A 17,573-nucleotide genomic window follows, 5' to 3' on the forward strand; every position below is an offset into this window, starting at 1 on the left:
TTGAAGTGCTAAAGTTATTCAACCTTAAATGCAACCTTCTGCAAAGTAATCCATTCGAATAATATCTTTTCAAAGCACAACACTGTATATATTAATTACCTTTTATGTGAAGATTTATATTTGTAGTGAATAAGTATATAATCCTACCTTTTTTTCTTCCCCTTTCAAATCCAAATAGATTACTCTTAATTGAGCAGCAATAATTTTGGATGCATCCTGTTTTCTCAAAAATCGCATAATCACAGACTCATTTAGGTTGGAAAAGATCTTTGAGTTCATAAACTCCTACTGTTTATCCATGGATAAAACTAAAATAAAGTGTGTTGAGGAATAAGTCAATCAGCATCTAAGGCTACAAGTCACAGATAGAGGTGTCAGGACAATCAGTAATGTGAACTACCATGACTACTTTCATAGTCCAGGGTTTTCCATCATTTCCATAGTGTGGTTCCCATGTTATCAGAATATTGCCATGGAACATGATGTGAACAGTTGAGACCGTCTTTCACCACTCTAGTATCAGAAAAAACACACAGAGGTAGCACTTACAAAGAGAAATACATGCAAAATATGCTAAGGAAGTATATAAGGTTTTTTAGACTCTTTTACTATGATGAAAAGCTGTAATGCTATGGAGACACAGTACTTTAAGATCAGCCAGCTTTCCCTGTGTTGTCAGCATGAATGGTTTTGGCTACTGGCAGCCTATGCAACACAGCCTGAGAATGGTAATTTAGTCAGGCTGTTTATCAGAAGTGTGGGCTACTTAAAAATGCCCTATTCTGTAGTGGGAGGCTGTTGTGGTTACCGTCAAATGAGTCAGAGGAGCAGTCTCAGATGAGAACCACATTCATTTAGCTCGCCTCTGTAATCGGAGATCGCACATGTTCAGAAGTATATCTAGGAATATTTACTTTAGAAGCAGTTGGATATTAACACACCCATTTTAACCCTCTTCGGAACAACATGCATTTGGGTTGAGGTAATTGAAATGTATATTGAGCAGTCAAACACTATTTTAGTGAGAAATCACTAGAGGAATAAGGAACAGCAGTAAGTTTAATTAACATCTGTAATTAATTGCTGGCAGTGAAGTAAAAAGGAATTATCATTCTCTTGAAAACTGTGCAAAGAATATTATTAATAGACTTAATTGCTTACAGCTTGTTATAGAGTCAAGCTGTGGCCGTTGGAGAAAAAAACCTCTATTTAAGGAGAGCACACAGAACTCTCCTAGTCTACTCACGGCATTTAATGTCTGTTTGCAAATGATTTGCAGTCATATGATCATAATGCCTTGTCTTCTTTTGCTACTCTGATATTTTATTAAACTGTAGGTGCTGGGTAGGCAGTAGAATAGTCCCCACCAAAGTATTTAAAATATAATTTCTGGGGGCTTTTCATTGCTCTGTCTGATTTTTAATAGTGTCAGCACCAAGAGGAATCACAGGTGATTTGAAGACAGTAAAAAAAGGTCTGCAAAATCTGCACACTGAACTGCAGAGACCAGCATGATCATTTAGGGTCAGGTTTTGAAAGGCAATCAGATACTAAAATGTAGAGGCAGCCATGATGGGATGATAAAAGCATTTGTGCTTTGAAAGGAGCTTTATACACTTGAGTACAAAAAAACCCTTTGATTGTAAGTTAAAATAGTCTCCTTGTAAATTAAAATAATCTACTGCTATGAAATGTGAAGATGTGTAAATGCTTGCTCGTTGTCAATTCTTCATCATCAGATGATTTGAAGTGTTATGCTGAACATGTTAGCTGAATAGGCTTTGAAAATGTGCAGATAGTCTTAAAAGTACAAAGAATGATAGGAGTTACAATATAGTTTGTGCTGGTACAGAACTGGGAGTTTATATATAATTGTGGTTGTATTCAAGTTTGGAGACCTTAAAGAATAGTGGCTTTGTGTCTAAACTTGCTAAAACCAATATGTACTAAGTATTACTACTGTTCAATGTGTACTGTCAGTGTCAGTCACAAGAAAATTGCAGCATTTGATACATCACAGTGTTTTCCACTCTGCATCAAATGCTTGTGTTCTTCACTGTAGCAATAAGCACAAAAAGAGAGTATAAAAGGGATTTTAATATTTTCCTTTTGTTTTGCTGCAGACTACTGTTGGGGGACGACAGAACAGTGTGGTGATACAGAAGCTGCAGCCTGACACACCATATGCTATTACTGTGTCATCAATGTACGCAGACGGTGAGGGCGGACGAATGACAGGACGAGGCAGAACCAGTAAGTAATTTCTTCAGGTCTTATTAGGTACAAGACAATATTGATGTATTGCTTTTCAGAAGAGCTGAGAAAACTTTCTTGTGGTAAAATTCATCTCATCTCTATTTGTCATTTTTCCTTTGGTGGCTTTCAAGTTTCTGAAGTAAGAACTCCTGTCAGTCTACTGGCTGTATACAAACCCTGGACCACTGCCTTTGACTGGATGCCCAGTTTTTACAGCTGAGAGAAACCCTAATCTTACTATGGAACTTCTTCCTCATTTTAATTTGTTTAATTGTTTTATGCCATAATTTAGTAAACATCTTAAAGCATCTGAGGGCATGTTACTATCATATATGTGTGCTTTTAAGCACCTTCAATTGAGAGGCTGACCTTCATAGTGTGCACTTTAGGACTCCCCCATTTTATATTGATGCGTTCTTTTGATTCTGCTATAGAAATCACTGAGTGATTTGCTATCAGAGACACTCCAGTTATAAAACCCATTTCAATATATTTACTTAAAGAATTGTATAATGGTAAAATTAGTAATTCAGTTTCATTTACTTTAATTATGAGCTTGCAATGGAAAGTCAGACACAGCAATGGGTTTGGTGAGGAACGAAGAAAAAATCCTAATGAACTCACTGCATAATTCCAAAATAGTGTCCAGCAATAATTTTTTCTAACTAGCATTGTTTGTGTTGTTGGATAGGGCTGATGTGTTCTGATTGATGAAAATAAATAACATTTAACATGAGCTACTAAACCTATTTTTAAAATTTTCTAAGGATAAATTACAAAGGCGTGTTCTGACATCAGAAAGGAGAGAATAGAGTTCCACATTTCTGACATCTTACTCATCTGTTTCAGAACCTCTCACCACTGTGAAGAACTTGCTAGTTTATGACCCAACCACTAGTACTCTGAATGTTCGATGGGATCATGCAGAAGGCAGTCCTCGCCAGTACAAAGTGTTTTATGGACCTACAGCTGGAGGTGCAGAAGAAATGGTAAATTCTTCATGTGGATCTCACTAACCATCTCAGATAAATTACAGCTCATGGTGGTGGTGAGAGAAATGCTGCTGAGTGAAGTAGGTCTTTTTTGCCTATGCTCTGGCTTTTTTTCTGTTCATAGCCACCCTGGAGAAAATGTACAGCACCTCCATGAAGTTCCTCCCATATGTATTACAGATGTTTGATTTCATATAGTAGACCATCAGTGATTACTTCTTAGCATGGGATATAATACCACACCCAATTTTTTGTTTCTTTATCCCTAGGGCACTGTGTGTGAATGTAAAGCTGACTTCAGGGTGTACAAAAGTTTATAAAGTTAGCAGATTTCATTTCTACCCATTTTTACTGCTAAGAAGTCATGTGCCTGTAAGCTTCAATGGTATTTGTGGAAGCAGAAAAATCCACATTCTAATCTTGCAAAATTGCTTAATTGCTAATTGCTAATTGCTTAATTGCTAACAGAATCCTGAAAATCGGAAACCCTTGCTGCAGGCTGGGAAATATTGTCTCCCAGTTGTGTTTCTTTTTCTACATCAGTGCAATTCAATGTGCACATGAAATGAGTTGTACATGAATGCCATTGTTTCAATAGCAGCTAAAGTGCTACTGATGATGAATATTCTTAAGTGCTGTGGAGTTTTATTTCCTAACATGAGCTGCTCATTACTTCTTGTCATTAGCATGTTGTGGTGTTATGCAATGTTTTTTTTTTACTTAGAAAGTGATATTTTAATGCCTCTGAGCTGCTAAATATTAGTCATTAAAGAGATCACTGCAGATTCTGCTACTTTCATTAGTAAAGCAGGATCTGGACTCAAAAGTGGAGAAAGCTGTAAGGAATTATATAGGAGTGCATAGAACTCAATTGTATTAAGTCTGAGACAGAATCTTAAAAAGCAGTTCTAGAAGATACCACAAACCATGTTATTTTAAGCTTCACCTTTTGTAAGGTTTTTATCACATCCAGTCTGGAAATTAGATATGTTAGGGGAGTAAGTGATAAATAAAAAAACTTAAACTATTTTTTTTCGTTTTTGTTTGTATGTTTTTGTAAGTTTCTTGACTCTTCTTTTCTTTTTAAATTTATAGACCACAGTACCAGGAAATACAAACTATGTCATCCTGAGGACTCTTGAACCCAACACACCTTACACTGTAACTGTGGTTCCAGTTTTCCCAGAGGGGGATGGTGGACGTACCTCTGACACTGGACGCACCTGTAAGTAAAATGGCCCTTTTCAAGAAAATGTTAGGATTTTTTTAATGAATGGCCTCAGATCATTAGAAATTGATTTTACATTAAAAGTTTACCTGCTTGGCTATTTTTGCAGCTTTGTAACTTATTCTGCTTCCTTTGCTTATTTATTTGGAGGCTTTCAATCCACTTAACTCAGGCAAGCTTAGCTTCAAAAGCTTTGCAGCACATTTAGTGTTTACTTCACAGAACAGTAAAATTTTAATTGCAGTGCTAGTAGAAATACTTGTGAACAAAGAGTGAATATTGGTGTCAATCCATGCTAATGTCCATGTGTGTACTTAAAATTTTCTAGGAAGTTTGGGCTACTAATGTCAGCTTAACCTGACATTACTAGCCCAAACGTGTAGTTTGTGGTTATTTTTCATACATATCTGATCAACAATAGGATAACAAAGTGTTATGATCATATTTTCAATTTGCAGTACAAACATGTACTTTGCTGCCTGGTACGGAAGTTTGGAAAGACTGAACATGGAGATTCTTAGCTTTGCAAATTTTGGGCTAACAAAAGTAATGTGTTTATCTTGGGCTGAGGTGCTTTTCAGCTTCTTTTAAGCACTGTTGTAAATTCATTTAGAAATAGAACTTACACAAGCAACTTTGCAAAATGTAATTTAAATTATCCTTGATCTAGTGGAGAGAGGAACACCAAGAAACATTCACGTTTACAATCCCACACCAAACAGCATGAATGTCCGTTGGGAACCTGCTCCGGGTCCAGTACAGCAATATAGAATTAATTATGCTCCACTGTCTGGCCCAAGGCCATCAGAATCTGTAAGTAATTTAGCTTTTATACTATTAGTCAAATGTGTGTAGAGAATATTGCTTCCTTCAATGAGTGTAAAAAAGAATAGCAAACTCGGGCCAACTGTCTGCCCAGGAGAGTCTCTGCTGAAAACACACTTTTTATAGCAGTCTAGTCCATTGTTAATAAAGGCTTAATTAGGTAAAATGAAAGAAATAAGACTCTCCCATTTAAAACTCTGTATTAAGGATTGAGTATCCTTTATCATATTGCAGGTAAATATGAGTTAAATCAATTTTTTTTCAAAAGATATTTATTAGGAATTGTGTAATTATGAAACCAGATGCCAGGTTTATGTGATTTTACCACCAAACCATCTGCTTACCCCATATCATTACTCTTTTGTGGACGTTGGTGAGCACTGAAATCTGGATATGGGTAAAAAAGTACCCTCCAGGTGTGAAGTAAGAATTTTTGGATTTCTATAGAAATAAGTGCAGTTTTAAAATTTCGACTATGAATGTACTCACACAAAATGTACACCCATATTGTACATGTAGATGTACATGCTTTTGTGTAAGGAATTGTAAGGACTTTTTAGTAACAATTGTGTTTGCAGAATGAGAGCTCTTTATAGTATTTGTTTTTGTTTTTGTTTTTTTTTTTTACTGCTATTGAATTTTTATCAATATTACATGTTTATTTTAAACATGCTATTTTTCTTGGACAGTGTGCAACATGGTCATGTTTCCAATTTTTGTATATTTCATTCAAATTGTTTTCTAAGAAAAGATGGTATAAGCTGAAACTTTATTTATATAGGTGCTTGTTGTTTCTGTTTTAGATTGTGGTGCCAGGCAACACTCGTGATGTGATTCTTGAGCGCTTGACTCCTGACACGGCTTACTCAATAAATGTTATAGCTCTGTATGCAGATGGAGAGGGAAATCCAAGCCAAGCACAGGGAAGAACATGTAAGAGACAGTCAGTACTTGTGTTGTGATATATACGTCAAAACTGGCGTGTGAAGAACTTATAAAATTTGTTACAGTTATAAATAATGTAAGCTATTTAATGCAACTCTGAATTAATGCATCTGAATTATGCCTGCAGCAATTATAGGCCTCTGTGGCAGGGAACTTTTGCTATGCTGTCTGTCAGTTGTGCTACTTGAACAATTAATAATGTAATTTTAAACTGTGAAATAAGCTTAATTTGAATGTGTAAGAGTTAAAAAGCTCTTTTCAAAATCAAATTACAGGTGAATAACAATTTATCTTTTGTAACAAAAAAGCCTAATAAGATGGGTAGAATTAGTTGTCAGTAGAAAAAAAAGGGCTTAATGTTCAGTGTCTGATACAGTAATTGTATGTGTTGGCATCCCCAGCTCTTTGTTTTTTGCTGCAGACACCTAAACACCAAAATCTCCTTGTTGCTACTTATCTCACAGGATCTTGGTTGGGTTATGCTTAGATTCTTTAAAATTCATACTAGAAGTAACAGGTGCAGAACCTGTCAACAACAATAATTTTGCTTCTTCTATGTTTTCCCTGTAAAATCCCCATATTCAGCTAAAACTTGAAGATGTGACAGGCTATAGTTATACTTGTCTGTGTGATTTTGAGAAGCAGAATGTGTGTAGATGCTCACTTTTCTCATCTGGATGTTCTCTCCCTTCCGTACTACTCTAGTTCCTCCAATTGGGCTCTTTCTATTTAAGACCTTCAGGCACTACTGCATGATCATTGACTTCATCTCCCTATGTAAATTTATTTATTCAGGGTTTTCAGGGCAACATTTGAATTGATGAGGGTGACACTGATCTAGAGGTATCATGCCCCATACAACCTTCTGTATTTTCATTCTTCAGTGCCTCGCAGTGGTCCAAGGAATGTGAGAGTATTTGATGAGACTACAAACAGCCTTTCTGTACAATGGGACCATGCTGATGGGCCAGTCCAGCAGTACAGAATCATTTATTCACCCACTGTGGGAGACCCTATCGATGAATATGTAAGTCCTGTGATTCTTTAGTGAAAAGACAGATGTTTTCAGTCAATTCTTTAGGCTACAATAAAAATAAGACACCTGTTCTACATGAAGTACACTGTGCAGGCTCTGTGGCTTTTCTGGTCATTGTTGTCAATGTTAGGAAGACATGGTTTGTATAAAACAGTTTTTTTTTTTCCAGGAAGGTACAGAAAATATATGGTTTCTTGAACAAATATGTGTGTGAAATAATGTTAAATATGTGAGTCACACATTTATCAGAAGATTCTGAACAGAATCTGCTTCCTGGAATTTCGTTGAAGTGTGATGCATTGAATAGCCATCTATTACTTCATACTGTATTCATGACAAAGTCAGTGTTCTAGGATACAGAATAAACATAAGTCTGCATTTCATAAATTGAAGAGAATTGACAGTCTAATAAGACAGCAATGGAAACTTTGATTCAGCACTTGCTGTTCTAAGTTTCAGTATGAATTGTGAGTGTGTTTCATTTCCTGCACCTTAATGATAACACAAATTATTCTGAAGCTTATAAAATTCACAGAGTATTTATAGCAAGTCTAAGCTCAGATCCTATAGAGGACAATAACAGAATTCATGCCAACTGCCACCAGCCAAAATGACATGTTTATTGCTTTTATATTACTGTATAGCACATGCTGAAAATTCACTGTTTGAAAATTCCTTACTGAACTCATTAATCAAGACACACATATTGTCAACACACATACCTTCTTTGCAGAAAAGATTGGACAACCCATAAAAATAGCAAGTCTCAAACAACTGAAAATTTTAATCAAGTATTCATAGCAAATACTGACTGGCATGCACTTTTGAGATGGATACCTCAAGTTACTTCCCTTAGTTTCAGTGCTTTGTGTCTTCCTTATGGAGCAGGATCACTTTTGGGTTTATACCTACATTTTCATTAGAAGGGAGCAATAGTGCATGGCTGCATAAGGAAGTTGAGATTGAGGGATGCATAAATAGGGACATTTTTATATGTCAATGAGCTTCTCTCTCAGAATAACTTGTTTCTGCCAAGAAAAAAAAAAGCACATCATTATGACTTTTATATTTCTATGAGGGAAGAGTATTGAAATCTTGGCAGAGAACTGCAGCATCTCAGTCTGATGTGAGGGTTGGGACTGAAGAATCAATTTGATTTATTTTTTTGTGATGTTCACAGTGTTTAGTAATTCAAAATAACAAATCCTGATAATTGCTTATAGGCTGTTACCCTTAAGGTATCCTGAATGACTTTTTCTATGGTGGACATAAAACAGAGTGTACCAAATGTCAGAACAAATTTTTGTTTCTAGCTATTGTCACTACTGATCAGTTGCAAGACTGTGAATGCATTTACCTCTGTTTCTTTTGTGTTCTAGACAACAGTTCCTGGCATAAGGAATAATGTGATACTACAACCACTACAATCAGATACACCATATAAAATTACTGTTGTTGCTGTGTACGAAGATGGAGATGGTGGACAACTGACTGGAAATGGCAGAACTGGTAATTATAGTTTTCATGTTGATTATTCTTTTTTAAATTTAAGACATATTCTTTGAACACTTCAACATTGTAAAGGTTTCATTAATTTAATTATGTCCTTGATGTGATTGTTACCTGCAGAGTAACAATCTGCATTTCTAAAAATTGAAAAACAATTACTAGCCTAATTAGAATGTTGGTTTTTCTTTCTTTATAGTTGGCCTGCTTCCTCCTCAAAATATGTATATAACTGATGAATGGTATACACGTTTCAGAGTTTCTTGGGATCCTTCACCATCCCCTGTTCTTGGCTATAAAATTGTATACAAGCCTGTGGGTAAGAAAACTTGTTCATTCTGAGTATACCACTTTCAGAACAGTGAATAGCTAATGGCAGACCAGAGTAGAAATTATATGTATCATTTTGGGTTAAAGGATCTATTTATTTCCTCTGTTTACCAAGTCTCATGAGAACTTTAGTCTTATGATCAGTATTCTATAATAAACACAAACTATCAATTGCAGTTTCATACATTCAATTACAGGGATTGAATTGTATAGTTAAAACTTTATACAGTGACTTGATTTGTTTTTAGCCTCTTCAATGCCTCTTGTCCTTCTAAGGCTATGAACTGGTGTATATGAGATGATATTGGACAGGTATTTGGGTACTAATGGCCTGCAGAACTTTTTGTTTTATGTGGCCGTCAAACAATATACATATCTTTCTAGAAGCTGAACACAAACATTGCACAATAGTTTGTAAAACTATGTGTATGATCTGTTTGCAACATTGTAAAATGCTAAAGTTTAAGAAATCTATATGCTTTGTTTTAGAAAAAATGAGGTTAACATTTACTGACATTTAAGAGACGGAATAGTTTTGTAGCTCATGTAATCATGATTCTTTCTTTCTTTCTCTGTTCTTAATGTTTCCCTGATTCAAGGTTCAAATGATCCCAGGGAGTTTTTTGTGGGAGAAGTGACTTCCTACACTTTGCATAATCTGTCTCCCAGTACTACTTATGATGTGAGTGTTTATGCCCAGTATGATTCTGGAATGAGCATACCTTTGACAGATCAAGGCACTACATGTAAGTCAGAACAATTTTATTGTAGTCATGCTAGATATGTATGCTGGTCTGAGATAACATTGATTAAGAGAAGATTTTGATGGCTGGTTACTAGGAAGCCTGAGCATCCTCTTGTGAAGAATACTTGTCATCTGTCCATAATGTAGATCTTAAAAACACTAATCTTGGAAAGAGGAATGAAATTATGTTTTAAAGCAATGACTTGATGAAATAAAATTTTCCAGTCCATTTCCTAAAATTTTATTAAGCTATACTTGGAGTCAATCTTTACCTGTCTCCAGGGTACTACAGAATCTAACCATGTCACTAAGCAGGTCTAGGCTTTTTGATACTCTGCCTTTACCTCATAGGAATGTCCAGTAATTTTGATGATGGCCTCAGCTAAGAAACTTCTAAAAATTTCTTCAATTATGATGAATCAAGCATCCTGACTCAGTACATTCTTTTTGTGCTGCTATATATATGTGTTGGATTTTTATTTTTGGAGGTTTCTTATTTTGTAAAGAAGTTAACTTCATGTGAAAACTCATAAAATGGGCTGTTAGCCATTATGGGATCTGGGGTCTTTGCAAATAGCTAGGCGAGGATCTGTACGATGTAAACGAAAAAGATTTGACTAGAACTGCTCTTTCTTTCTGCAAATATTTTTAAAAATCAAGTTCCAAGCCAGCACTGCTAATATAATTTTCATTTTGTTGTGCTTTATCTATTACATACTATTTTCCAGAGAAAAAAATTCTCTCTCTTTCCACAGTATATTTGAATGTCACTGACCTCACAAGTTACAAAGTGGGCTGGGATACTCTCTGTATCCGGTGGTCACCTCATCGGTCAGCAACTTCCTACAGACTGAAGCTAAACCCAACTGATGGTAAATGTGTTCTATTTTTTTGCATTTTCTAGAAACCTAATTGTCTTATGTCAGTGACAGCGCCGCTTATTTGGACTGTGGCAAGCACCAACCGTAATGATACATCTGGTTGAACTTGAAAGCTCTGAACATAACCTGTTTTTCTTGAGTGGTGAAAAAGCTGCAAAGAGGGAGTACTGCTTATTGTCAAGTGGACTACATCTACCAGTTGGCTGGTTTCACATGTGCACTGCAATTGTACTTTCCAGTGTGCTCCAGGGTTCATTATCACCACACAATTTTGGTCTAGAAAGGTTGTTATAGGGCAAGAATAAGAGTGCTGTCCCAACCTCCTCTCCAGAAGTTTCTTCATTTCTACACTTATGTATATATACCTTAGAAGGGAAGTAATAGGTTCTAACTTTCTTTCCATTGGGCTTTTTTGACAGGCTCCAGAGGACAGGAAATCACAATACGTGGGTCAGAAACAAGCCACTGTTTTACTGGCCTCTCACCAGACACAGAATACAATGCTACTGTCTTTGTTCAGACCCCTAACCTTGAGGGACCTCCAGTCTCTATGAGGGCACATACAGGTAGGTAACAGATACTGTGAACTTTAAGTTTTAGCTATAGAATTTGTCTTGTTTCAGCTGTAGAATAAAATTATTATTTTGTTTCAGTCCTCAAACCTACTGAGGCACCAACTCCACCACCTACACCTCCTCCACCTCCCACAATCCCTCCAGCTCGGGATGGTATGTTTATTTCTAGAATTATTCAATATTTTTGTGTAGTTGCTGTACTGCATAGTTTACCTCAATTTTTCATAACTTTAAGTGGATTTAAAACTAGCACAGTATTTTAGGGAAATGAAGATTGAGACCTTTCCTACTGCCGTCCCTTTGTTCCAGAGCTTTATTAGACTTCAGCATTTCCTGGTTTAGAACAGCAAGATGAAAACCTTTGGGGAAAAAAATATTGATATTCTATAGCTCTGCAGAAAGTCTATTAGATTATCTGCTCTCAGCAGACAATTCATGTTTTCTGGTAGGGAAAAAAAAGTAATTTACAATATTTACATTTTATTCTTGAACTCTTTCACATTTCTTGAAGTTTTCTTTGATATAGTTTAATAAGTGTTTTTGTGTAGTGTATTAGTCATGTACCAGGTTGAATGTGTGGTATTTGCTGAATATTTGTCATTCTTGAATTTTCAAATTTTGAAGCAATATTTATTTCATGGTGGTATGGTTGATGTATTTTAAGGGTTCCTTTTCTTGGACTTTCAGTATGCAGAGGTGCCAAAGCAGACATAGTATTCTTGACTGATGCTTCCTGGAGTATTGGTGATGATAATTTCAACAAAGTAGTGAAATTTGTTTTTAGTACAGTAGGAGCCTTTGATTTAATCAGTCCTGCTGGAATCCAGGTAGGTTTGTTATTCCCATTGGGTACATTTTGGAGGGAAATAACTGAATTATTACTTTCTTTCAGAATGCTGTAATTTTTTGTATTAGATTGTTGTAAAATACATGTATATGGGTGTGCATGCCTATTATTTATTAAATATATTTGGCATTTTATAAATAAAAGGGAACTCCAGTCTATTTTGAGATGTTAATATTCTGAAATACAAAAGTTACAGTTTAAAGTTACAGTGGGAATCCACCAGGTAGAGAAACTGGGACAATGTATGGTCAATTTTCTATTTTTGTTTATTTGCATACAACATCAACAACTGGCACACTGCTTAGTTCTTATATCCTAGGTTTTGTCTCTGTCATATCAGAAATTTTTTTAGAGATATTCTGACTTTTGATTGAGGGCTGCATTTAAAATTCTCAGTGTAAAAGTTGAGTCCTGTGCCTGCAGGGTCCAGCTGGCTTGCCATTGCTGAGCTCCCTAGAATCCCACTGCACTACATAGCAGAATGCCTTTGAAAAAGGCACTTGCAGAAGCCTTTTCATGCTGTGGTAACATGGGGCCGCTCCACAGTGGGCACAGTAAAAGGATGAAAGGGTCCTCTTAATGAATTAGTGCATTTTGAGAGAGTCAACAGTAATAGCTAATGAGGGATAGACTTTCAGGAGTTCTGGGCTGCTCACAGTTATGTGAAGGTGACTGCTTGTCAGGCTTGCCATAAGCATTGCACCATTATCAGTTTTCCTCTACTTGTAGGAAGCTGGATGAAATCAATGTCTATAGGTTCCCACAATCACTTCTCTTTCACGAGATGAAATGAATGACATGAGGTCTGAGAGAGCTTCTTACATGGTACTTCTGGTTGCAGAGAGCTGCAGGTGCAATGCATTTTCTTTGGTTAGAAGGTTGACAGGATATTTACATTGTTGAAGGTCTGCTTTTCATCTTCTAGGCATAGTTTTAGTAATTTGATTCCCTATCTTTAACTCTCTAGACTTTTAAAGGAAATTATACTCCTTAGAGTCACTCTGTGTCAGACAATCTTTACCTTTCTTAAATCTTAAATATCTCTAAGCTATACTGGCTAGTTTTCCTTTTAATTTGTTTTCTGTTTCATATATTTTTCTTGCTAATATATAAGGAAGTGGAGAAGACAATACAGGTGACAGACACATATAAACACTAATGTTTAATAAAATAATGAAGTCACATACTTGAGATGCAAAAATCTCAGGTTTTTAATTGAAAATTAATAATTTTAAAAGGGGAATTTACTATCACAAATGTGAATATATACATACAGAAATATTTCTATTCAGCATTAAAATAGTATGCTATAATATTGCAATTTTAGAGAATATTAAAAGAAGAAAAAAAAGATTATTTAGCAATAAATTTTCAGTGATTGTATTTCAGTATATAAGGCAGGAGAGTATACACTCGTGTATATATTCAACATTATTGACGTTCTATTGGCAAATTATTTTTATCCCTAAAAAAAAAGCTGGAAGAGGTTTAGTAGAGGTTTGCTCAGAAGTAGAGAATAGGCATATATACCTCATCATAGTAATAGCAAGAATTTGATCATATACATTTAAGGCCATATCACATTTTATACACAGAAGAAAAAGAAAGAAAAAAGCAAAGAAAAGATAGTTGTGTGCACATGTCCATGTCTATATATAGAAATATATATGTGTGTACATAATCAGAAATATTTGGAAAATATTTTTTTATTATTTAAGAATTATTAATATACAAATTTACATAGTTCAGTGGAGAGAGTAGGCCTGAATGTGGAGGTATGAGACTGAACACTGTGTTGTTATATTCCATTTCAGGTTTCATTTGTGCAGTACAGTGATGAGGCAAAATCGGAATTTAAACTGAATACATTTGATGACAAAGCCCAGGCCCTGGGAGCTCTTCAAAACATTCAGTACAGAGGAGGAAACACAAGGACAGGTAATTCTGGGCTGTAACTCTATTTATTTAAGATAAAACATTTTCAGAAAATGTGTAACTATCCTAATATTGCATGGCTGAAGAAGTAGGTTTTTCTGTTGTGTTTTAGCTCTGTGGCTGTTGCCCTTATGAAGTAAAAGAATTCTTCTCTTGTGGATAATATGGATGATTCCATGTTTATTGTACACTTTGCAGGCAAAGCCCTAACATTTATCAAAGAAAAGGTTTTGACTTGGGAGAGTGGCATGAGGCGAGGTGTTCCCAAGGTACTTGTTGTTGTCACAGATGGTCGGTCTCAGGATGAGGTGAGGAAAGCAGCAACAGTCATACAGCACTCTGGTAAGCAATTCACAGCACCTACCTGGCTGTTTCTTTTCTGTATTGCTTCAGTTATCTGGGAAGCATTTACTCATCCTTTATGGACTCAGAAATGTATTCTGAGTATTTGGGAAAAGCTCAGAACTATTAAAAGAGTTTGTGCTCTCTGGACCTAGACTTACATTTTTTTTCTTAAGCCTTCTCTCTGGGGAAGGATGTGGCTTCCCAAAGATTTCATATGCATATTATTTCAAAGATGTGGCTTTTGGTTACTTCTTCCTCTTTTCGGTGTGTGGACCCCAGAAATCATTGGGAAGTGTACTCCATAGTAGTGCATATGTTTTAATGGACCTGGTTTGCTGAGGTTTATCTTTTATCTGGTATAAACCAGTGGATCCACAGTTTAAGTAACTGTTTTTGAAGGAGCTGGGTCTGAACAGACTCTTCTGTTGCCTTTTGTGCTAAGAAGCACTTCCTTGTCAGATTTGATGATTGTGGCTTATGTGAGTGTAATAAGCTGTTCCTGTCCCAGCACTCAGCATTTTGCATTTCAGTGCATGAACTACCTAGTCCTGTTCTCTGAGCAGGGAGATGTTGTACATCCTTATGGGAATCACATGCATGTAAAGCACAAGTGGCCATCTTCTCTGTCTCTTTAATCTGGAAGAATTAGCTTTGTCTAGATGGTTTCTCAGTCTCCCTGGACAATATGCTTCAGTGCTTAACTACACAATTGGTAGGAGACCTTGGTTTGCATTTCACCTGAGTCTTTCTCCATACTAGCGAGATTGTTGTCTTCATTTACCTAGTTAACCAGGAAAGAAGCTGATCACTGTTCACTGTAATGGGCCTTTGTATTTAAAACCTGTTGTCATCTCCTCTTTTCGTCTTCTCTTTTCTAGACCAAACTAGCCTATTTCCTTCAATGTCATGTTGATCATGTTTTTGAAACCCCTTATCATTTTTAGTTTCCTCTCTATTTGCTTTGTTTTCTAAACATATCAAAGCATGCTCAAAGCTGGACAGAGTATTTTAGCCAAAGTTTCACCAGAATTGGCTACAGGGGAATAAGTACCTTCTTTAAAAAAAAAAAAAAGTTACTTTTATAGTCTGGAATAAATGTGAATCCCAGTTTCAGCCTCCAAGTGGCTTTTCCAATGTCTGTGCAGTTTCTCTTCAATGAAATTTACACCTGGTGATATAATTGACTTCTATAGTCTGGTTCTTCTCCTTTACCTTAAGACACCTGACCACTAAATGTCTAATCTAAGGTCATTGTGTAGGGTCCTTTTATGACTGGTGAAGAGAGCAACAGACAGGCATCTATAGACAATGACTTCTCCTATCCTGAATTCAGCATGTGAGGGAGCTAAGTTGAATTGCTTTCTGAATCTGCCCATGTCTATCTGATGATTATAGAGAAAAACTAGAGAACTTAACTTGGAAAGTAGAAGTTGGTGAGGTGAATACTACTCCAAGAAAGAGAAACTAAGAGGCATGAAATGCAAGAAATCGAAACAGATAGACAAGTGGATAACTAATGGTCTGTACAGTTTTTGGCCACAGAACAGATTTAAGATACTGTAGAGTTGAGAGAATTGTATGTTTTGTATTAAAGAGTGAGGAGACTATGTAGCCAAGGGCGCATGAGATTGGATAATGCCTCAAAAAACAATGAAAGAGGAGAAAGTTTTGAAAGAAAATGTGAAACATCTTTCAGAGCTTTGACAGGGTGAAAGATCTGGAATCTGTGCTTATAGGTAGCTCATCACAAGTCAATGGTTCGTGCAATATTGACATAAAATAATGTTAATGTATGTTTACTGCGTTTCAAGTAACAAGTGTTATTTTTACAGGCTTCAGTGTCTTTGTGGTTGGTGTGGCTGATGTGGATTACAATGAACTGGCCAAGATTGCCAGTAAGCCCAGTGAGCGTCATGTATTTATTGTTGATGACTTTGATGCCTTTGAAAAGATTCAAGATAACCTCGTCACCTTTGTGTGTGAGACAGCTACCTCAAGTGAGTAGAAGACATTGGTTTCCTTTTTCCCAAATTAATATGTTTGCTTATATACAGCTAAAAGTCACCTCACCCTGGGCACCACAGGAGTACAGAGAATGAGGGCTGTGGTCAGTTCATCACACGTTGTCTCTGCTGCTCCTCCCTGCCCCAGTAAGGGTCCCTACCATGGGAGACAGCCCTCCATGGACTTCTCAACATGGGTCCTTCCTATGGGCTGCAGTTCTTCATGAACTGCTTCAGTTGGGGTCACAGAATCACAGAATCCTCTTGTTAGGATTGGAAGGGAGCTCTGGAGATCATCCAGTCCAACACCTCTGGTCACCTAGAGCAGAAACACATCCAGGTGGATATTGAATTTCTCCAGAGAGGGAAACTCCACAACCTTCCTGGGTAGCCTGTTTCAATGTTCTGCCACCCTCAAATAAGAAAGTTGTCCCTCATATTGAGGTGAAGCTTCTTGTGTTTTAGTTTGTGGCCTTTGCTCCTTTTTCTGTTGCTCAGCACTCCTGAAAAGAGTCTGGCACCGTCCTCTTGACACCCACCTTTGGATATTTATATGTATTAATGAGATCCCCTCTCAGTGTCCTCTAGACTAAACGGGCTCACCTGCCTCAAAGAGCTGCTCCAGACCTCTCATCTTCATGCTTCGCTGCTGGAACCTTTCCAGTAGCTCCTGGTCTTTCTTGCACTGAGGAGCCCAGAACTGAACACGGCATTCCAGATGTGCCTCACTAGGGCTGAGCAGAGGGACAGGATCACTTCCCTTGACCTGCTGGCCACTCTTCCCAATGGAATACTGATGGAATAGGATACTATTGGCCTCTCTGGCTGCAAGGGCACTGCCAGCTCATAGTCAGTCTGTTATCCACCAAAGGTCCCATGTCCTTTTCAGCAGAACTGCTGTCTAGCAGGTCAGCTCCCAACGTGAATTTGCAGAATGCTACGCTTGCCCTTGTTGAACCTCGTTAGGTCCCTTCCACATGGTGCAGTCTTTCAGGCACAGCATGTTCCATTGTAGGTATCTTATGAGGTAAACCAGTCCTGCCAGCAAACCTGTTCTGGCATGGACTTCTCTCTCCAGGTGCCGTGGGTCCTGCCAGGAACCTGCTCCAGTATGGGCTTCCCAC

The 17,573-nt window shown here is 36.9% G+C and overlaps 1 protein-coding gene across 5 annotated transcripts in view; it reads left to right on the forward strand.

Annotated features, from left to right (window-relative positions):
• COL12A1 (collagen type XII alpha 1 chain) overlaps nt 1–17,573 on the forward strand; it is a 317,990-nt gene that overhangs the window by 52,001 nt on the left and 248,416 nt on the right. For all 5 annotated transcript variants that reach the window (XM_053937327.1, XM_053937328.1, XM_053937325.1 and 2 more), the window contains 16 exons: nt 2,124–2,253; nt 3,106–3,245; nt 4,344–4,473; nt 5,147–5,289; nt 6,105–6,234; nt 7,131–7,273; nt 8,662–8,791; nt 8,988–9,107; nt 9,718–9,864; nt 10,619–10,735; nt 11,164–11,310; nt 11,398–11,472; nt 12,007–12,146; nt 13,981–14,104; nt 14,300–14,443; nt 16,279–16,443. In XM_053937327.1, the coding sequence (XP_053793302.1) occupies nt 2,124–2,253; nt 3,106–3,245; nt 4,344–4,473; nt 5,147–5,289; nt 6,105–6,234; nt 7,131–7,273; nt 8,662–8,791; nt 8,988–9,107; nt 9,718–9,864; nt 10,619–10,735; nt 11,164–11,310; nt 11,398–11,472; nt 12,007–12,146; nt 13,981–14,104; nt 14,300–14,443; nt 16,279–16,443 (2,125 nt within the window). The remainder of the gene's footprint in view (nt 1–2,123; nt 2,254–3,105; nt 3,246–4,343; nt 4,474–5,146; nt 5,290–6,104; nt 6,235–7,130; nt 7,274–8,661; nt 8,792–8,987; nt 9,108–9,717; nt 9,865–10,618; nt 10,736–11,163; nt 11,311–11,397; nt 11,473–12,006; nt 12,147–13,980; nt 14,105–14,299; nt 14,444–16,278; nt 16,444–17,573) is intronic.

Source organism: Vidua chalybeata, chromosome 3 (assembly GCF_026979565.1).
Source record: "Vidua chalybeata isolate OUT-0048 chromosome 3, bVidCha1 merged haplotype, whole genome shotgun sequence".
Taxonomy (NCBI): Eukaryota; Metazoa; Chordata; class Aves; order Passeriformes; family Viduidae; genus Vidua; species Vidua chalybeata.